At 41.2% G+C, this 23,046-nt stretch overlaps 1 protein-coding gene across 2 annotated transcripts in view; it reads right to left on the bottom strand.

Moving 5' to 3' along the window:
* Window positions 1-23,046, bottom strand: part of LOC132893010 (helicase ARIP4-like) — an 86,900-nt gene that overhangs the window by 31,235 nt on the left and 32,619 nt on the right. For both annotated transcript variants that reach the window (XM_060931698.1, XM_060931697.1), the window contains exons 3-11: window positions 20,685-20,830; window positions 20,404-20,526; window positions 19,041-19,246; window positions 16,923-17,105; window positions 10,609-10,742; window positions 9,097-9,293; window positions 8,190-8,532; window positions 7,437-7,614; window positions 7,124-7,336 (exon numbers count right to left, since the gene is read on the bottom strand). In XM_060931698.1, coding sequence (XP_060787681.1) covers window positions 7,124-7,336; window positions 7,437-7,614; window positions 8,190-8,532; window positions 9,097-9,293; window positions 10,609-10,742; window positions 16,923-17,105; window positions 19,041-19,246; window positions 20,404-20,526; window positions 20,685-20,830 — 1,723 coding nt within the window. The remainder of the gene's footprint in view (window positions 1-7,123; window positions 7,337-7,436; window positions 7,615-8,189; window positions 8,533-9,096; window positions 9,294-10,608; window positions 10,743-16,922; window positions 17,106-19,040; window positions 19,247-20,403; window positions 20,527-20,684; window positions 20,831-23,046) is intronic.

Raw genomic sequence — 23,046 nt, 5'->3', positions numbered from 1 at the left:
AATCTAACATCCAGTTCCATTGCTACATGGATGACACCCAGCTCTACCTGTCCACCAAACCCACCTCCCTCTCCGATTGCCTACAGCAGGGGTGTCAAACCTGATCCATAAAGGGCCTTGTGGCTGCAGGTTTTCATTCCAGCCATGCAGCAGCACACCTGACTTGGCTCATTCAATCAACTGAACTGTCTTCACACAGTCAAATACTTGCAGCCACACCCACCCTTGATTAAAGGGTGGGTGTGTCAGTTGATTGAATGAGCCAAATCAGGGTGCTGCTGCATGGCTGGAATGAAAACCTGCAGCCACATGGCCCTTTATGGATCAGGTTTGACACCCCTGGCCTACAGGAACTCAGATCCTGGTTCTCCCATAACTTCCTTAAACTTAACAGTGATAAAACTGAGGTCCTTCTCATTGGTACTAAATCCACCCTTTCAAAAATAAACAGTTTCTCCATTTCCTTTGACAACTCCTCAGTTTCCCCCTCCCCCCAGGTTAAGAGTCTAGGTGTCATCCTTGATAGCGCTCTATCATTCCAGTCCCACATAAATAATGTCACTCGGTCAGGTTACTTTCATCTACGTAATACCTCACGCCTGCATCCGTCCCTCACACCCAACAGTACCGCTATCCTGGTTCACACCCTGGTTACATCCCGTCTTGACTACTGTAACTCCCTTCTTTTTGGTTTACCTGACAAGTTCATCCATAAACTGCAACTGGTTCAAAACTCTGCCGCCAGAATTATTTCCAGAACCCCCTCCTTCAGTCATATCACACCTGTCCTGCAGCAACTCCATTCGCTTCCTATCAAATTTTGCATCATTTATAAAATCCTACTTTTTACCTTTAAGGCCATCAACACCTTTGCCCCCCCAGTACCTTACTGAGCTCCTCCACACTAACATACCCAGCCGTACTCTCAGGTCCTCCTCCTCCATCCAACTCACCCTCCCACCTGCTCGCTTGTCCACCATGGGGTCGAGAGCCTTCAGCCGCTCGGCCCCCCGCCTCTGGAACTCCCTGCCACTGGACATACAACACTGATTCCATCACCTCCTTCAAATCTCGCCTCAAAACCCACCTTTTCCGACAAGCATATTCCCTTTAATCTGGGACTGGAATGACCCCACCGTTGCACTTTATTTCTGTTTTATTATGTTTTGCACTATTTTAAATTATGTTTTTCATTTTATTGATTGCTTTTATTATTGTCTTTGTATGTGACCTTGAGTGTCCTGAAAGGCGCCTATAAATAAAATTTATTATTAAATATTATAAAGGATCATGGGGATGGTAGTAACACTACAATTTGTGCATTAATGCATGGACAGGTGACAAATTGAAGGAGTAATAAAAAAAAAAGTGATGAATCGCCAGAACAGTTTCAGTGAGCCTTGGCATAGATTCTGCAAGTTTCTGGGACTGTCCTAGAGGGGTTAAACACCAGTCTCCTAAAAGATATTCCCTCAATTAGTATGTTAATGGTGAAGAGTGCTGTCTTGCATGGTAGACCAAATCTCTCATAGGTGTTTAACCGAGTTAAGTTCTGGTAACTGTGAAAGCCATAGCATATGATTTATATTATTTTCATATTCTCCCCCCCCCCAAAAAAAAAAAACATTCAGTGGGCCTTCAATCCCTGTGAATGGAGACTGTCATTCTGGAAGAGACCGCTCCCATCAAGAAAGAAATGTTTCAGTACTGAATAAAGGTAATTAGTCAGAAGTGATTTGCAATGCTCCTTCCTTGTAATGGGACAAGTGGACCCAAATCCAGGCAGCAAAATACCCTCTATGACATAAAATGGCCAAAGATTTTTCCTTTATTTTGTAACCTGTCTGTATATATAGACAAGTGTACTGCATGATACAATTAGATAATTAATAGCCTACCATACTCTGTGGATGTCAGAATGCAGGCACGCACAGATGCAGGTGCAGGGGAGACCAGGAGCTGCGCAAACAGCATGCTGAGCCAAGTCGTAGAGCAAGAATCATAGTCCAGAAATGAGCGAGGGTCAGTCAATCGGCAAACAATGCAACGAAGGGGAAACTATGAGATGACGTTGAGACTAAACAAACACGGGTCATACACTGGAAGTCAGCCAGCAACCAACTGGCTCAATAAGGTTAGACACAGAGTATCAGATGATACTTCACAAAGAGTGGAAGTGACAGCTGAGCTTATATACAGTAGGTGAGTTGGTAATTGCTTGATGAGAGACTGGTGGTATTATTAATAATCAGGCGATAGAGGGCACTGTGACTCTTGGGACTTGTAGTCCGGAGCAGCCATGTTTGGAGGCTGCTCCAAACTCGTGTTTTCAGCATTGTTACTGACAGTGGACTGTATACATGATAACTAGGCCCTGTTGACCTTGATTTTGAATCAAGTTGGCAAGAAGAAATTATCTCAATGACTTCGTTGAAATAGGGCTTCATTACTGGGACACAAATGGTAGGAGCTTAAGTCAATCGGAACACTAATAAAGTTTAAAGACATCTAAATTTTGACCTACGGAAAAGACATTAGTAAACAGAATTGGCAGTTGTAGTGGAAAGCATATATTCAATGACCATGCTACACCATACATTACTGCAATATGCAAGGGAAAACAGATGACTGAGAATGTCAGTGCAGGATGTAACAGACTGTTTATGTACAACTACATAGAGAGGGATATTATAGTAGGGTTGCATTACATAAATCCCTTAACAGAAAGATGAATGCTTTGAGAAGTCAGTGGTGCAAAAACAGGCACTGGTTTATAGAGATGTAAAAAAGAAAAAACATTTTAAAAAATAATAAAAAAAAAATTGATGTGCTGTGTCCATCATTCACCATATTCACAAGTGGTTGCATGTGTGGGGCACACCAAGAGAACAGTACAGACCCTAATACTTTACCCTTACGGTGAGGGGATCAAGCATGGTTCCTGGCATAGTTTGGGATCACTTGTTCCCATAGAGGGACGAGTCACTGCAAATCAATACAAAGATATTCTGACCAATCACCTTTATCCTGTGTTGAAACTTCTATGCGTTTGGGGTAGTCTCTTCCAGGATGACAGTACTCCCATCCACAGGGCACAAGGGCCATTGAATGGTTTGATGAATATGAAAATAATGTAAATTATGTGCTATGACCTTTGCAGTCACCATAAAAATATCTTTTGGAAGAATGAAGTTTGTTCCTCCAGTACAGTTGCAATGATTTGTAGAACCTCTGGCAAGCACATGAAGCTGTTTTTGTGGCTTGTGTTGGCTAATATCTTTATCAGTATCTTATATATACATAAAAGATAAAAAACACTATGTATATATGCATACGAAGTGCAATCAAAAAAGTTCTGGGACTGTTCCTGTTATGAACGAAGGGAGTGTGATAAGGTCATGCACATGCAGCAGGAGTGTGAGGTAATCGATGAGTCAGCATGACGTTATGTTGTCAACATCGGCACCTGTGCACAAATTTTTGTGATAACAGGCATGTGCAACGAGAGAGCAAAAGTCAAATTCTGTGTCAAACTTGGGAAATCAGCAACGGAAACCCTGGACATGCTTCAGCAAGCCTACAGCAAGAAAACAAAGAACTGGACAAAGTGTTTTGAGTGGAATTTATGCATCAAGGGGGCAGAATGTCATCCTCCTGTGGTATCTTGCCCTGCCTGAAGCATCTTTCTTGGTAGTCCGTTGGGATCTGAGGATGATGTAGTCTGTGCATTCAGCGATGAGAGCGCATGTGGCTCCGCAGCCCGAAGCTGGAAGCGCACAGGCGCCCACAGGTAATTGGGGGCTGGGATGCACAGACACCTGTGAGTGAATTTGATTAAAGTGGAAGAGCCATTGCACAGAGGCAATCCCACTCTCTCGGCAGAAGAAACCTTGACCCATTGGCACGGAGAACCGTTATGTCTGGAGACCTCCTCTGCTGCAGTGGATGACCAGGACTCCTTTGTGTCTCATCATGCTCTGAAGCGCTCCACAGTGACTGCTGGAACAACCTTTCTAGCCGTTGGACCTCAGTGATGGTCTCATCCGCCCATTCCGCTGGAGCCAGACTTCACATGCGAAGGGTAGACAATCCCTAACTCACCGAGGGTTTCAGACCAAACGGCTACCTTCACCTGGCTTTGCAGGCCAGTCAAATCCATTGCCTGGGGTGTGGCCACTGTTGCATGCAAACAGCTATTAGGAGCCACAGGTGAGAGCTGGGTGCCAGGTGGGGACCAAAGTGGACGCACTACTCTAATGGGCATGACATGTTCCCCCGCCAGAGGTACTACCCCTTCCTTACACCCCATACACCTGAAGCATGAATGCCATTCAAAACACCCTGCCCATCTCATTGCGTTATTGCCATAGGCTTGCTGAAGCATGTGAAGGGTCTGCATTGCTAATCCCCAAAGCTTATAAATTGCAGAAATCACAAATGTGCATGAGGATGTCACAAAAACACAGGTCCTGATGTTGACAGTGCGATGTTACACAGCATCTCAGAAGAGGCACTTCTTGCTCATGCTGCACACACATAACTTTTGAATGGCATTCATGCTTCAGGTGTATGGGGTGTAAGGAAGGGGTAGTACCTCTGGCGGGGGAACATGTCATGCCCATTAGAGTAGTTTGTCCACTTTCTGCAATTTTATAAGCTCTATTCTTTCGTAACAGGAAGAGTCCCAGAACTTTTTGTTCATACCTTGTACTTGAATTGTGTGTGTATATATAAATACACTCAAAGAAAGCACACGCTCCTTCAAGTCAATTTTTTATTTTCAAGGCCTAAATAACTATAAACAAACAAAACCTCAGGTGACAACAACCCCCCCCATTTCAATATGTAGTAATTTTTTCACAAAAAGTAAACTAATATTCAGAAACTAGGTGGGGAAAAATACACCCAATAATTCAGTAAGAACCACTTTAGAAACAATAACTTTAAGTAAGGGCGGCACGGTGGTGTAGTGGTTAGCGCTGTCGCCTCACAACAAGAAGGTCCGGGTTCGAGCCCCGTGGCCGGCGAGGGCCTTTCTGTGTGGAGTTTGCATGTTCTCCCCATGTCCGCGTGGGTTTCCTCCGGGTGCTCCGGTTTCCCCCACAGTCCAAAGACATGCAGGTTAGGTTAACTGGTGACTCTAAATTGACCATAGGTGTGAGTGTGAATGGTTGTCTGTGTCTATGTGTCGGCCCTGTGATGACCTGGCGACTTGTCCAGGGTGTACCCCGCCTTTCGCCCGTAGTCAGCTGGAATAGGCTCCAGCTTGCCTGCGACCCTGTAGGACAGGATAAAGCGGCTAGAGATAATGAGATGAGAACTTTAAGTAAACATTTTCTGTAGGCATTTATCAGTCTTTCACATGGTTTTGGAGAAATTTTGGCCCATTGTTCTTTTCAACATTGCCTCAGTTCATTGATGTTTGAAGGCATTTGTTCATGCACAGCTCTCTTTAGAGCCAACCACAGCATCTCAGTGGGCTGAGGTCTGGACTCTGACTTGGCCATTCCAACACCTTAATTTTTTCCCCTTCTTTAGCCATTCATCAGATGTTAATTTGCTGGTGTGCTTGAGTTCATTGTCTTTTTGCATGACCAGTGTCAGCTCAGTTTAAGCTGCTGGACAGATGCCCTCACATGTGTCTCAAGAATATTCTCTTATAAAGTTGAGTTCAACGCTGTCTCAATTACTGCAAGTTACCCAGGCCCTGCAGCTGCAAAACAAGTCCAAATAATCACCCCTTTATCACCATGACTAACACCATGGTATGAGTTGTTTGTGGTGATGTGCTGTGTCTAGTTTTCTCCAAACATGGCACTATGCATGATGACCAAACATTTCTACCTTGGTCTCACTAGTCCAAAGGATATTGTTCCAGAACTTTTGTGGTTTGTTCAGATGCAATTTTGCAAACCTAAGTCATGCTCCATGTTCTTTTTGGAGAAGAGGAGGTTTTTCCTAGCTACCCTTCCATGAAAACCATGCTTGTTCTGTCTTTTTCTGATTGTGCCGTCATGAACATAAACATTTAATGTGCTTACAAAGTCCTGTAGGTCACATTATGTAGTTCCTGGGTTTTCATTATATCTCTGAGCATTAAGCATTCTGATTTGTATGGAAGTTGCTGGGATGCCTACTTCTGGGAAGATTGGCAATTGTCTTGAAGGCTCTCCATTTGTAAACAATCTTCTCTCTGTAGAATGGTGGATTTCAAATTATTTGGAGATGTCCTTATAACCCTTCCAAGATTGATGAGCAGCAACAATTGCTTCTGTTTCGCTGATGTGCTTTCTTCTTGGTATGATACAGACACATACCTGTGTGCTCCAGAATACCAAACTGCACTAGGTTCTACTTTATAGACGTAGTCACACTTCTTAATTATTAATTAAATTTTGTACATTTTGTGAGTAACACCTGGCTGCTAATTACTCTCTTAATGATTGTGGAAGTAGGAAAGGTGTACTTATTTTTTCCTCACCTAGTACCTGAAATGTTGACCAAATGACTACATATCGAAATCTGTTGTGCTTTTTTGTTGTCATCTGAGGTTATTTGCTTGTTTATAGAAGTTGATGAGGACCACATAATTGTTATTTAGGCCCAGATAAATAAAAAGATAGAATCGAAGTGGGTGTACTATGTTTTCCCCATGACGTTATAGGATACAAGCCCAAAAGTTGAGTCCACTATCCAGAAACAGTTTTTATGATTAAAAAGAAAATGTTTTCAAAAATACAAAATTGCGACAAAGACACAATTAATTGTTTTGAGAAATGCATATGTGAAACTGTTATATTTTGGGATGAGTTGTTTTCACACCATTTGCTTCATTTTAAAATTGTCTGATACAATATATTTTACACAAATGATCACATATCTGCTAATGAATTTATTGTGTGATTTACTGTCATCTCATCAACAAATGACTGATGGTGATTCATATACTACGGAACATTAAGAGTTATACATCATCCTGGCATCATATGACTTTTGGGCCATTATTAGTAAAGAATGATTTAATCTTGTTTAAGAAATACAAGTTGCCAAATTTTTATTAATATTTTATAACTTATAATGGCCCCAGACTTTCAGTCCCTACTGTATGATGTATAAAACTTACCCATTCATATGTAATAACCTGACTAGTTTTCTCCTGCAGCCGACCTAGCGTCAGTTCTCCCTGACTGCTGCTGCCTGATTCACAGGGTTTAGCCCTTTGATTAGCTGAGCATTGAGCATTGCTAGCAGTGATGTCATCCAGGTCCAGATCCTGCTCATTGGCCATATTCTCCCTTTGAAGTGCCTCAAACAGAATGTCAGGGTGGTTCCAGATCTATCCACACAAACACAGACAAGATCCAAAATCAAGCAAATATTATTTTAAAATGACCTTTCTTTAACACATATATGGATAGATACGTATATATGCTCACCTTGCAGCAGACACAGAAAGCTTTTAGTGGGTTAAGGCTAAGCCAGCCAGTATTTCCAGCCTCTCTAAAGTGGTTCATAAATTTAACATAGAGTGCGCGCTGCAATGCCGTCAAACGCACCAAAATCACATGCTCCTGCTTCTGTGGCAGCTGAGAGCATAGCACATCATGTCCACGTCTTTAAAACAACAAAAACACAGATACACATCACAGAATTAGCTTCGCCAACATGGTGGTCTTCATCTAAGCAACTCATATTTATTTGACCAATTTATTAGGTACATCTCTCCATGTAGTTGTTCTGTACTTTCCTTCATAGTAATGTATGATCCGGGGTTAATGTTCTCATCTCATCTCATTATCTCTAGCCGCTTTATCCTTCTACAGGGTCGCAGGCAAGCTGGAGCCTATCCCAGCTGACTACGGGCGAAAGGCGGGGTACACCCTGGACGAGTCGCCAGGTCATCACAGGGCTGACACATAGACACAGACAACCATTCACACTCACATTCACACCTACGGTCAATTTAGAGTCACCAGTTAACCTAACCTGCATGTCTTTGGACTGTGGGGGAAACCGGAGCACCCGGAGGAAACCCACGCGGACACGGGGAGAACATGCAAACTCCGCACAGAAAGGCCCTCGCCGGCCCCGGGGCTCGAACCCAGGACCTTCTTGCTGTGAGGCGACAGCGCTAACCACTACACCACCGTGCCGCCCGGGGTTAATGTCTAGGCATATAAATAATTCACCTTTGTACAAAGCCTTCAAGCAGGCTGTGGAGCACATGGCTGCGGTAGCGCATGAGCTGCACATCTGTAGGCGTGCTGTCCACACACTGGCCATTCAGGATGGGCCGAACAAACATGTTGCTGAACTCGGGCCGTGTGCCCAGGAGGCCGGGACGCACAAAGTCCACCATGCACCAGTATTCATACAAGTTATTTTGCAGTGGGTAGCCAGTCAACACTAGTCGCCGCCGTGTCCCAATGCCCTTCAGAGCCTGTGAGGTGCTGGCATGCCAGTTCTTAATGCGATGGCCCTCATCACAGACCACCACATCTGGACCAGGCTGAGCAAGAGCCCGCTTGATGCCTAGAGATAAACAAAAGAGTTTGAATTAAATTTCTGTTAAAAAACCCTAATAATTAATAATGGTTATTAAGGTAGAAAGATACAAATATTTTTATAGATAATAAAAGAACACCCCACTATAAATATGAAATAAATGAATAAAAACTTTTTCTGAACTTCTTTGCACCTAAACTGAAGTTTTGAGAAAACCATAGCTAATAAATAATGAAAAGTTTTAGGCCACTAACTGACGACATGCAAACTACACATGTCTATATCTTTACATACTGTATATGCCTATATCTATACATGCCTTTTTTCATTTAATTATTTAAATAACTTCACATCTGCATGTTTTAGCAGGTTCTGGCAATATAGGACAAATTATTATCGATAATTAATTTCAACAACAGACAGATTTCCAATGCAAAACTAAAGTATAGCTGAATTTAATGTGATGATTTCTGCATGCAGTTTGCATGATTCTAATAGAAAATGAAAGGGAGAATTTGCAAGTTTGTCAATATTAGCTTCATACTTCTACTGCAGAACTAAACTATGTAATAACTAGCAATTAACACTAACCTTTCATTAGCTCTTGATGGTGGTCTTCCTGATTTACATCAATAATAACTGGCTCACGTGGCTTTGTGTTCTTCTTCTTTCGCCCAGTGACAAAACTTTTCTTGAGTGAGAGTAGGCGGTACATCTCATAGCCCATTAGTAGCACACCACCATCTCTGTACCAGTCTTCAACTACCTTAGCACGGCTGCTTGTGGTCCTATAGTGGTCCACATGCACACAGAAACATAGAATGAGTTTAGCCTTGTACTAGACCACATTGGAATTTATGGAAATACTGTAACATATTCTGCAAACTCTATCATATGCACAAATATCTCGGAGCTCACATTTGGTACAACTAGTTACAAAAATCCTCAATGAAGCACAAATAAATTAATATCCTTCTGTGGGTGGCCCTGTACTGTTGCTGTTTCTCACCATGCTGTGTGAATGAATATATCTGTTCATTAGCAAATGAAGTGATGTAGAGAGAGCAAAATAAAAAACAAAGCAAAGTAAAAAAGTAGTCTTTTTGAAAGAGAGATACCATGAAGGAAGGAAGGAAGGAAGGAAGGAAGGAAAGGGAGGGAGGGAGGAAGGAAAGAAAGAAAGAAAGAAAGAAAGAAAGAAAGAAAGAAAGAAAGAAAGAAAGAAAGAAAGAAAGAAAGAAAGAAAGAAAGAAAGAGGGGCATGGAGCAGATGTGAGTGGGCAGAAAAACTCGCTCAGAGATATCAAACTGTGAAAAGTGAATCATCAAACATTAATCAACCCAGTGAGGGTCCTTATGCTCCATGCTGCAGACATTTATGGAGGTGGAGCGAGCCATCTCTGCTCTGTTTTTCAAAACTGAGCCCAAGTTTTTGGCTTTTTTAAGGTGCAGAATTAGTCAGTCATTGCTCATCTCCTTGATGGAGGCCCATATGTTAGCTGAAAATCCATGGGGAGCACATTAGAGCATGCACATTCATCAAGTTCTAAGCAACAGCCTCAGGAGAACAGTTATAAGCTCAAAAGGAGAGACAGAAAACACAGCGCAGGCACTGGAAAATCACACATAACAGTTTTAGGTGTTAATTTGTTGAGATTATTTTTTTGAACTTAATATTATGGTGTGAGTTTGTTGAGATGAGTTTTGATTATGGTTCAATTTAACAGAAAACTTTCCTCCAGTTTCAGCTGACCAACGATCATAGACAAGCAGTAGTGACAGATATACTATCCTTAAAGTACAGGGTTAAATATAGGTTGATTAATATGCATCTACTAACTATGAAGTAATAACACTTATTAGCCAGCACAAAGTTCCAGCTGGAAGAGTGATATTAATGCACACATTGTAATAATGACCTTTCTATAGTAACACCTTACACAGGGATTTGTATGTTGGACACTTCATATAAACTTTAAGAACTGTGTTTAATCCTTGGTATTTTAAGTATTCAACTAAGAATGAAATAAGTTAATGGTGTTAATAAAACCATTGTGTTCATGAAAATGAGTATGTATGTTCAGAACTGTCATTTTCACTTACTTGTGCTCGTCATTAAGGATGTGCACCTTAAAGTTACGTGGTATAATGTGGCCAGAGTCACTGTTGGGTGGCAGGGCTTCAGCAGTTGGGACCCAGAGATTAAACTCCGCCAACCAGTTATGTAGTGTGTTCACCTGAAGCAATTAATGGGAGGCAAGAATAAGGGGAAAAATGGAAAAAAAAAAAACATGCAAAAAGAGGAATGACAGAGTGACAGATGGAGAAAGAGAGGTGAGAGATGGACAGAGGTCAAGATATGCATATGTGCGATTATGTAAAATGTTGCATATACACTCAGTTGCCAGTTTAGGTACACCCATCTAATACTGTTGCACCTCATTTGGCCTTTAGTACACAGAGTATGAATACTATGGTATACTATGTAGAAATGCACTGTAGCTACCAATTTGATGGCTGCATAGTCTTACTGCAAACTGCTGTTTCCACCTCATCCGAATGATGCTCTCAACGTATAGATTCTACAGGTCTAAAATCATTTGGGGATGGTACTTGTCTTGTGACATGGTATATTATCATGCCAGAAGTATCAAACTGTAGCTATGAATTTGGTCAATGGCAATGCTGACACAGCCATTGCATCATTCAGAAAATCTTTAGTGGGTATCAAGGCCTTTTATACAGTTGTGGTCAGAAGTTTACATACAGTGACATGAATGTCATCCTGGATATGAATGTCATGGCAATATTTGGGCTTTCAGTAATTTCTTTGAACTGTTCTTTTTCTGTGGCAGAATGACTGTACAGCATACATCTTTAATTAAACAAATAAAAAAACACTAGGATTTGGTGGACAAGTTTTAATTTTCTTTGGGTTTTCTGAAATCAACACAGGGTCAAAATTATACATACAGGGTCAAACATTTGCACACGCTCACTTAGATTATTAATTCAGAGGTGCTGAAACTTTCAAAATGTCTTATCTTGCCAAGGCCGAGGTCTCTTAATTTCCTGTTAGTTATCATGATTGAGTACAGCTGGTAGCTTCTCTGTGCCTTCATAAAAAGGGTTTGTTTACAGCACTCATTGGATTGACCAACACACAGTAAAATGGGAAAGTCCAAGGAGCTCAGTGCAGATCTGAGAAAGAGGATCGTAGATATACACAACTCTGTAATGTCTCCTGGAGCCATTTCTAAACAACTGCAAATTCCAAGATCAGTTCAAAGTATTATATGTAAGTTACTGGGAGGTGTAGCCATTTTGCTTCAAGAAAACCCAAACTGTCACCCTCAGCTGAAAGGAAATTGCTTTGGATGGTCAGGAACAAGCTGGGAACCACCATGGCACAGCCCTGCCACGAACTGGAAGCTGATGGATCACTGTCTACAGTTCAGATCACCATGGACTAAGAGGCTGCTATCCAAGAAATAACCCCTTGCTCCAAAATTGACACCTTCAAGTTTAACAAAAGTTTGAAGCTGACCACACGGACAAAGAAAAAGCCTTATGGAGGATAGCTGTATGGTCAGATGAGACAAAGATTGAGTTGTTTGTCCACAATGACCACCATGTACAGTGGTGCTTGAAAATTTGTGAACCCTTTAGGATTTTCTATATTTCTGCATAAATATGACCTAAAACATCATCAGATTTTCACACAAGTCCTAAAAGTAGATAAAGAGAAACCAGTTAAACAAATGAGACAAAAATATTATACTTGGTCATTTATTTATTGAGGAAAATGATCCAATATTACATATCTGTGAGTGGCAAAAGTATGTGAACCTCTAGGATTAGCAGTTAATTTGAAGGTGAAATTAGAGTCAGGTGTTTTCAATCAATGGGATGACAATCAGGTGTGAGTGAGCACCCTGTTTTATTTAAAGAACAGGGATCTATCAAAGTCTGATCTTCACAACACATGTTTGTGGAAGTGTATCATGGCATGAACAAAGGAGATTTCTGAGGACCTCAGAAAAAGCATTGTTGATGCTCATCAGGCTGGAAAAGGTTACAAAACCATCTCTAAAGAGTTTGGACTCCACCAGTCCACAGTCAGACAGATTGTGTACAAATGGAGGAAATTCAAGACCACTGTTACCCTCCAGGGGTGGTCGACCAACAAAGATCACTCTAAGAGCAAGGCGTGTAATAGTCGGTGAGGTCACAAAGGAGTCCAGGGTAACTTCTAAGCAACTGAAGGCCTCTCTTACATTGGCTAATGTTAATGTTCATGAGTCCACCATCAGGAGAACACTGAACAACAATGGTGTGCATGGCAAGCTTGCAAGGAGAAAGCCACTGCTCTCCAAAAAGAACATTGCTGCTTGTCTGCAGTTTGCTAAAGATCACGTGGACAAGCCAGAAGGCTACTGGAAAAAAGTTTTGTGGACGGATGAGACCAAAATAGAACTTTTTGGTTTAAATGAGAAGTGTTATGTTTGGAGAAAGGAAAACACTGCATTCCAGCATAAGAACCTTATTCCATCTGTGAAACATGGTGGTGGTAGTATCATGGTTTGGGCCTGTTTTGCTGCATCTGGGCCAGGATGGCTTGCCATCATTGATGGAACAATGAATTCTGAATTACACCAGCGAATTCTAAAGGAAAATGTCAGGACATCTGTCCATGAACTGAATCTCAAGAGAAGGTGGGTCATGCAGCAAGACAACGACCCTAAGCACACAAGTCGTTCTACCAAAGAATGGTCAAAGAAGAATAAAGTTAATGTTTTGGAATGGCCAAGTCAAAGTCCTGACCTTAATCCAATCGAAATGTTGTGGAAGGACCTGAAGCGAGCAGTTCATGTGAGGAAACCCACCAACATCCCAGAGTTGAAGCTGTTCTGTACGGAGGAATGGGCTAAAATTCCTCCAAGCCGGTGTGCAGGACTGATCAACAGTTACCGGAAACGTTTAGTTGCGGTTATTGCTGCACAAGGGGGTCACACCAGGTACTGAAACCAAGGTTCACATACTTTTGCCACTCACAAATATGTAATCTTGGATCATTTTCCTCAATAAATAAATGAGCAAGTATAATATTTTTGTCTCATTTGTTTAACTGGGTTCTCTTTATCTACTTTTAGGACTTGTGTGAAAATCTGATGATGTTTTAGGTCCTATTTATGCAGAAATATAGAAAATTCTAAAAGGGTTCACAAACTTTCAAGCACCACTGTACAGAGGAACACTGTACCACCTGGTGGTAGTGATAGGATCATCATGCTCTGGGGCTGTTTTGCTGCCAGTGGAACTGGTTCATTGCGCAAAGTGGATGGAATAATGAAGAAGGAGGACTAACTCAGAATTCTTCAGCATAAACCATCAGAAACTTGAACACGACTTGGAACTTACAACAGGACAATGAACCCAAACATGCATCAGAGCTGATTGTGAAGGATAAAGCAGGCTAAGATTAAGCTTAAAACAAGTCCTGACTTCAACCCTATTGAAAATATATGGACCATGCTTATAAGTCGAGTCCATGCCAAGAAAAAAAAAACAAATTTAATTGAACTCTACCAATTCTACCATGAAGAGTCGTGAAATATCCAACCAGAATTCTGCCAGAAGCTTGTTCATGGGCAAGGTGAATCTTGCGAACAGACATTTTACCCAAATATTAGGTGTGCTGTATGTATATTTTGACCCTGTATGTATAATTTTGACCATGTTGATTTCAGAAAACCCAAAGAAAATTAAAACTTGTCCACCAAATTCTAGTTTTTTTTAATTAAAGATGTATGCTGTACATTCTACCACAGAAAAAGAACAGTTCAAAGAAATTACTGAAAGCCCAAATATTGCCATGACATTCATATCCAATATGACATTCATGTCACTGTATGTAAACTTCTGACCACAATTGTATGTGCCAGGAGAACGTTCCCCACACCATCCCACTGTTCCCACCAGCCTATATATGTTGCAAAAATCTGGAAACTCCACGTTGCTTGCACCAAATTCTGATTCATCCACTTAGAAAAACCTAGATTCGTCTGAGTATCAATTGGTCCAATTTGATATTCCTGTGCTTGGGGACGTACTTTCTTGATCTCTGCTCACAACAAAGGCAGTTTCTAGATGTTGTGGCACATTCAAGACAAAGTTCTATAACTGTTACTATCCTCAATGACCTTCTGCATCCCAATTTTAATGCAATTCCCCTGTAGTTTTCTTGCACAAGTCACATCATTCTGCTTTGACCATCATGATCCACAAGCTGTTTGTCCACAGGGTCAACACAATGTTTTAATGTGCGTCATCGGCGTTCGTCCAAGTGCTTACTAAAGAGATGGATCTTGGCTCTTTAATCCATGTTTGAAAACAGCAAGAGATCCTGATGTTTGGACAGCTACAGGAAGATTTAACCACCTGGGTGTCAGTACTGAAAAGAGTTTTGAGAGCAGATTTACTAAATAGGGCAAATTAGCCTGAGGATGGATGCATAAATAAATAAATAAATAAATAAATAAAAGTAAGTGCTGGTGGGAATGGCCAGTTCCACTAACAATATGCAAATTCATGATCACAGATGCAGTCAGTTCATTTTAATAATGACCAACATATTCTACCAAGAGCAGTGCAAAATAGCATTGGGTTGCAAAAAGGTACAGAATAACATGCCTTGGCAATCAATATGTTCTGATAACATCTTCCTCTGGCATTCCAAATATATTAACATGAATGGAGAAAATTCTCTCCCTTCTACCACAATCTCTCGTTTGTGCCTCATAACTGAGCATGCAGAAGGACATTCCTGAGTCTACACTGGGACTTTTGCAGGCACAAAAATATTATATTTTGAAGAGAAAATATTATTCTAAGCAAACAAAAGTCTATTGTGTGCATGCTTAACTGCATGCTTGCTCAATCTCTACTCTACGCATTGGCAGACACCTGCACACTCACTCACATTGTCTCTCTCTCTCTCTCTCTTTCACTTTCTCAACATGTCAATGTCAAGCATAAAATTAAGACATGCTTTTTTTATATTAAATAATGGCAAAATTAGTCATAAATTGACTACAGTAAACCTTAGGCCCTGGTGACACTACAGCTCACAATGGGTTTGCAAATACTTGGCAATGAAAAATTGGTAGCATTGCCACCAATCATACGATGTACGGCGAATGTTCTCCAAGCTTTCTAAGTTGTTTTTGGGTGCGTCTCCGCCTCACGAGTGGCCAAAAACGTTGCGAAAAATTTCAGTGCATGCACTGAAATTTGGTGGTGATGTTTTTGTCAGCAAACTAAGCGGCAAATACTGGCAGATGGGTTTGGGAATATTTCCCAAAGCTTGGGAAACCTTTGTCGAGCCTCTTGAGATGCATTTGTCTCAAATCCATGTCCCCGATGCTCACGGGAGCCTCATCAACACAGCAGCTCAGCATAGCCTAACCTTCGCTGAGACTTGAAAAGTGCATTTACATTTGGGGATCCTTCAGAGCGTGTTGTGTTATGGGAAACACCTGATGCTGATTTGAGCACAATCAGCACATGCATATAAGAACTCCGTTTTCAGAGAGATTTTGCAAAGTATTCTGTCAGGTATGTGGTGGTAGATGGATGTAAGTGCAGGAAAAGTGTTTATTAGCAGGCATGATATTTACAAAAATAAAATGGAAGGCAAGGTCAGAGTAACAAAACACAAACAAAATCAAAACAGAAACCAGAGTCATAAACATGGCTAGAAACAAACGTGACCATTATCATGATAATACTTTGCAAAGTCTCTGTGAAAACAGCATCCTTATATACGTGTGCTGGTTGTGCTCAAACAACTGGGTCCCAAGAGCGCACACAACACGCTCCATGCGCGAGTGTGGCCACTTGAGCTGCGCCAGGTTCGAGCGCGCAAAGGCGTGACAGTCAAGTGTTGGCCTGCTGTGTGACCACAACTTTTAGCTCACCTGTATATCGCCATGCAACTCCACCAAAATGCCTCATTTTCACTGATAACTCATCGCAAAGCATCACGAGCTGTAGTGTGACCGTAGTTTTAGTCAATCATGTTTTGTGATTCACTGAAATACACTGTACTCTCCTCCCCCAAATTTTGCAGTCTGAAAGGGAAACTCCTACAAACGCATATGCAGTAAGGTCAGCTGCAAAAATAACCTCATCCAAGCGCACCTGAATACTAACACTTCCATAATGTGTGATCTGTTGTGTGGAATGTACAATTTGTATGAATGTGGGTGGTATATCTCAAAGTGGCAACACAGTGTACACACATGATCAAATAGACCCTCATGCACACGCACACAGACACGCATACGCACACATACACACACACGCGCACACATATATACACAGAAACAGACGTAGACACACAAACAGACACTCACAGGGACGATGGCGAGCACGGTGTGAGCTCCTGTGTGGCGCAGCAGGATGTCGATGAAAGAGATGACCTGTAGAGTTTTACCCAGGCCCATGCTGTGAGCCAGGATACAGCCAAAACCAGGAGTGCTTTTAAAACGCTTCTGTGACTCAACCAGGTTATTGTACAGAAACCGGATTCCCCCAATCTGATTGACAGAGATTGAATGACAAAATGGGGGGGCAAAAAAAAGAGGGGATAGCATGAGAGTAAAAGGGGCAGAGGAGAAAGTGATAACATGAGAAAGCAGAAAAGTCAGTGAGAATACAAAGCAAGGAAATGGGGCATAGAGAAAGTGAGGAAAGATAAAGGACAAGCAGAGAATAGAAAAAGTAAGCAAAATTGTGATTTTCTGCTCAATTTACATTTACTGATTGTTGTAATTCACTGATTAGATTATTTACTACCCAAATATTATATACAACCCCGATTCCAAAAAAGTTGGGACAAAGTACAAATTGTAAATAAAAACGGAATGCAATGATGTGGAAGTTTCAAAATTCCATATTTTATTCAGAATAGAACATAGATGACATATCAAATGTTTAAACTGAGAAAATGTATCATTTAAAGAGAAAAATTAGGTGATTTTAAATTTCATGACAACAACACATCTCAAAAAAGTTGGGACAAGGCCATGTTTACCACTGTGAGACATCCCCTTTTCTCTTTACAACAGTCTGTAAACGTCTGGGGACTGAGGAGACAAGTTGCTCAAGTTTAGGGATAGGAATGTTAACCCATTCTTGTCTAATGTAGGATTCTAGTTGCTCAACTGTCTTAGGTCTTTTTTTGTCGTATCTTCCGTTTTATGATGCGCCAAATGTTTTCTATGGGTGAAAGATCTGGACTGCAGGCTGGCCAGTTCAGTACCCGGACCCTTCTTCTACGCAGCCATGATGCTGTAATTGATGCAGTATGTGGTTTGGCATCGTCATGTTGGAAAATGCAAGGTCTTCCCTGAAAGAGACGTCGTCTGGATGGAAGCATATGTTGCTCTAGAACCTGGATATACCTTTAAGCATTGATGGTGTCTTTCCAGATGTGTAAGCTGCCCATGCCACACGCACTAATGCAACCCCATACCATCAGAGATGCAGGCTTCTGAACTGAGCGCTGATAACAACTTGGGTCGTCCTTCTCCTCTTTAGTCTGAATGACACGGCGTCCCTGATTTCCATAAAGAACTTCAAATTTTGATTCGTCTGACCACAGAACAGTTTTCCACTTTGCCACAGTCCATTTTAAATGAGCCTTGGCCCAGAGAAGACGTCTGCGCTTCTGGATCATGTTTAGATACGGCTTCTTCTTTGAACTATAGAGTTTTAGCCGGCAACGGTGGATGGCACGGTGAATTGTGTTCACAGATAATGTTCTCTGGAAATATTCCTGAGCCCATTTTGTGATTTCCAATACAGAAGCATGCCTGTATGTGATGCAGTGCCGCCTAAGGGCCCGAAGATCACGGGCGCCCAGTATGGTTTTCCGGCCTTGACCCTTACACACAGAGATTCTTCCAGATTCTCTGAATCTTTTGATGATATTATGCACTGTAGATGATGATATGTTCAAACTCTTTGCAATTTTACACTGTCGAACTCCTTTCTGATATTGCTCCACTATTTGTCGGTGCAGAATTAGGGGGATTGGTGATCCCCTTCCCATCTTTACTTCTGAGAGCCGCTGCCACTCCAAGATGCTCTTTTTATACCCAGTCATGTTAATGACCTATTGCCAATTGACCTAATGAGTTGCAATTTGGTCCTCCAGCTGTTCCTTTTTTGTACCTTTAACTTTTCCAGCCTCTTATTGCCCCTGTCCCAACTTTTTTGAGATGTGTTGCTGTCATGAAATTTCAAATGAGCCAATATTTGGCATGAAATTTCAAAATGTCTCACTTTTGACATTTGATATGTTGTCTATGTTCTATTGTGAATACAATATCAGTTTTTGAGGTTTGTAAATTATTGCATTCCATTTTTATTTCCAATTTGTACTTTGTCCCAACTTTTTTGGAATCGGGGTTGTACTTGGTTTTAGTGATGAACATATGAACATCATAACTAACTATTTGACAGATCACCTGATGAGGTTTGACAACACGGGCAAGTTGAGGGGAGAGGTAGATGTCACTTTCATCCTCTGGGTGATTGACGTTGATGATGACTCGCCCCTGAGCATCTGGTTGGTTGACAGCATCGTTAAGATGCACACTGCTGCTCTCACCATCATCCTCATTGGCCCATTTGCTGATGAAGCATGAAGTGGTGTTCTCAACAGAATTTTGGTCTACACACACACACACACACACACACACACACACACTTTATACATTGCAAAAAATGACAACTTACCAAGTAAAAACATGTTGAATACAGTTAAATATATTTAATATTTCTGTTTAGATGTATAAGATTACCATAATCCAAACATAAGATTATTAACCCCATTTCTAGACTTTTTTGGAATAATTTCAAGCTTGAAATAGTCTTGTTCTATTGACAAATAATTTTGTTAATTTTAAACATTTATTTCTCGAAAGAAACAAAATTATCAGCCAATAGAATAAGAAACTGTAAAGCTTAAAGTCAGTAAAATGTGTTCAAATAGGTTTAATAATATTTGGCTTATTGTTCGCTTTCTCTATCAAACATGTTTTGAGTATCTAATCACAAACACCTTTCTCACCCCCACAGTTACACAAGTCTGCATTTGTTTCAAGATGAAGTGCGTGTGTGCATGCGTGTATTTGTATAAGTTGCATGTTTTACATAAGTTGGTTAATGGCGCTTACACAAGCTTGACTAAACCATAAAAAGAGGCTTATGTAACCTAGACAGAGATGACACCTGGCACACAGCCATTAACAAACACACCTATTACACATTCCCAGCCAGTCACACACACACACACACACACACACACACACACACACACACACACACACACACACACACAATAGAATCTGGCATGCCTTGCCAAGTGTGCCACTATGAGTGTTTAGGGAACAGAACGTTTTGTACATCTTCCAGCATAGTCACCTTGTCTTCAATTTCAACTGCCATGCATGTGTGTGTGTGTGTGTGTGTGTGTGTGTGTGTGTGTGTGTGTGTGTGTGTATATACTACTGAGGACCAAATGTCCCCACAAGGATAGTCAAATCTGACAATTTTGACCTTATGGGGACATTCGGATGGTCCCCACAAGGAAATTGTGGTATATATTTTTTTAAACAAAAATTGAAAAAATAGAAGAGCCAAAAAGTTTCCTTTTCATTACTGAGGTTAAAGGTTAGGTGCAGGCACAGCATTAATTAACTGCAATAATAATTATGTCAATGGAAGGTCCTCTGTGTGTGCGCGTGTGTATCATTTGACTTATGCGAATAATAAAAATGAATGAAAAATAGAATGGTGTATGTGTATATATATATATAAGTGTCTCACCTCTTTTAGGGGCAGTTGTTTGGAGCACTGACATGTCAGTGCTGTGTGTGTTACTGCTATTGCTTGTGTGCACACATGCTGCACTTTCCTTGGAGCCATAAGTCATACTTACACACAGATCCCCTGAAGAAACAGAAACGTTCATAACCATGAATAACACCATCAAAACACTAAGAAGTACAAACATCAGATGTCTTTACAGGCAGTGAATTATGAGAAATTAATATTGGCATTTGGCTGCCATGATTATTTGCATGTGTGACACTGTAAGTGTTTATTACCTGGCGTGTGTGTGTCTACAAGCTCAGGAGCTACAGTAGTAGGAGCAAAGTTGTTTCTCTGTTGATCCAGGCACTTGTGTCTCTCTGTCTCTTCAAGTTGGGCCACTTTGGTTACTGCATCCAAGGGGTGCTCCTTCAACAACTTCCTACATGTAAATAAAATAAATACATCGGGAGATAGATGGAGGAAGTGACATAACCAACAGTCCCACTGTAAACAAAAAAGACTTCAAGGTGGAAGCTTTAAATGATAATGGACCCACCATCTAACCCTGGAGAATTACAGAAGTTTTGTTACCCAAAGGAAGCACATGGACCAGTTATTCAGCCAGCTTTATATTGATCAAATCAAGACCAAGTCAAGATCAAGACCAGTTGGAGTTCCACACTGCATGATGTACTTATGATAAAATATCCATCCATCCATTACCTGTAGCCGCTTATCCTGCTCTACAGGGTTGCAGGCAAGCTGGAGCCTATCCCAGCTGACTACAGGCGAGAGGCAGGGTAAAACCCTGGACAAGTTGTCAGGTTATCACAGGGCTGACATATGATAAAATATGGAACATGCAAATCATAGACAATTCTCAAATTGATTGTAAAGATCCACATTCCTATTAAATCACTCACATACAAACAAATACTCAAAAGAGCTGAAATAAACTTAACCATCTTTATTCAACACTCCTTTTCCATGTTTTACCATCCACTGAACATCATACAATTTTTTTTGTCTTTATTTTTTGGTCTTGATCAGTCTCGAATTAAACTCCCGAGTCCTCTACAGTGGGGCAAAAAAGTATTTAGTCAGTCACCAATTGTGCAAGTTCTCCCACTTAAAAAGATGAGAGAGGCCTGTAATTTTCATCATAGGTATACCTCAACTATAAGAGACAAAATGAGAAAAAAAATCCAGAAAATCACATTGTCTGATTTTTAAAGAATTTATTTGCAAATTATGGTGGAAAATAAGTATTTGGTCAATAACAAAAGTTCAGCTCAATACTTTGTTATATACTCTTTGTTGGCAATGACAGAGGTCAAACATTTTCTGTAAGTCTTCACAAGGTTTTCACACACTGTTGCTGGTATTTTGGCCCATTCCTCCATGCAGATCTCCTCTAGAGCAGTGATGTTTTGGGGCTGTCACTGGGCAACACGGACTTTCAACTCCCTCCAAAGATTTTCTATGGGGTTGAGATCTGGAGACTGGCTAGGCCACTCCAGGACCTTGAAACGCTTCTTACGAAGCCACTCCTTCGTTGCCCGGGCGGTGTGTTTGGGATCATTATCATGCTGAAAGACCCAGCCACGTTTCATCTTCAATGCCCTTGCTGATGGAAGGAGGTTTTCACTCAAAATCTCATGATACATGGCCCCATTCATTCTTTCCTTTACACGGATCAGTCGTCCTGGTCCCTTTGCAGAAAAACAGCCCCAAAGCATGATGTTTCCACCCCCATGCTTCATGGTAGGTATGGTGTTCTTTGGATGCAACTCAGCATTCTTTCTCCTCCAAACACGACAAGTTGAGTTTTTACCAAAAAGTTCTATTTTGGTTTCATCTGACCATATGACATTCTCCCAATCCTCTTCTAGATCATCCAAATGCTCTCTAGCAAACTTCAGACGGGCCTGGACATGTACTGGCTTAAGCAGGGGGACACGTCTGGCATTGCAGGATTTGAGTCCCTGGCGGCGTAGTGTGTTACTGATGGTAGCCTTTGTTACTTTGGTCCCAGCTCTCTGCAGGTCATTCACTAGGTCCCCCCATGTGGTTCTGGGATTTTTGCTCACCGTTCTTGTGATCATTTTGACCCCACGGGGTGAGATCTTGCGTGGAGTCCCAGATCGAGGGAGATTATCAGTGGTCTTGTATGTCTTCCATTTTCTAATAATTGCCCCCACAGTTGATTTCTTCACACCAAGCTGCTTACCTATTGCAGATTCAGTCTTCCCAGCCTGGTGCAGGCCTACAATTTTGTTTCTGGTGTCCTTTGACAGCTCTTTGGTCTTGGCCATAGTGGAGTTTGGAGTGTGACTGTTTGAGGTTGTGGACAGGTGTCTTTTATACTGATAACGAGTTCAAACAGGTGCCATTAATACAGGTAAGGAGTGGAGGACAGAGGAGCCTCTTAAAGAAGAAGTTACAGGTCTGTGAGAGCCAGAAATCTTGCTTGTTTGTAGGTGACCAAATACTTATTTTACCGAGGAATTTACCAGTTAATTCATTAAAAATCTTACAATGTGATTTCCTGGATTCTTTCCCCCCATTCTGTCTCTCATAGTTGAAGTGTACCTATGATGAAAATTACAGGCCTCTCTCATCTTTTTAAGTGGGAGAACTTGCACAATTGGTGGC

Source organism: Neoarius graeffei, chromosome 10, assembly GCF_027579695.1.
Source record: "Neoarius graeffei isolate fNeoGra1 chromosome 10, fNeoGra1.pri, whole genome shotgun sequence".
Classification (NCBI taxonomy): domain Eukaryota; kingdom Metazoa; phylum Chordata; class Actinopteri; order Siluriformes; family Ariidae; genus Neoarius; species Neoarius graeffei.
This window is presented reverse-complemented; position numbering and strand designations above follow the sequence as displayed.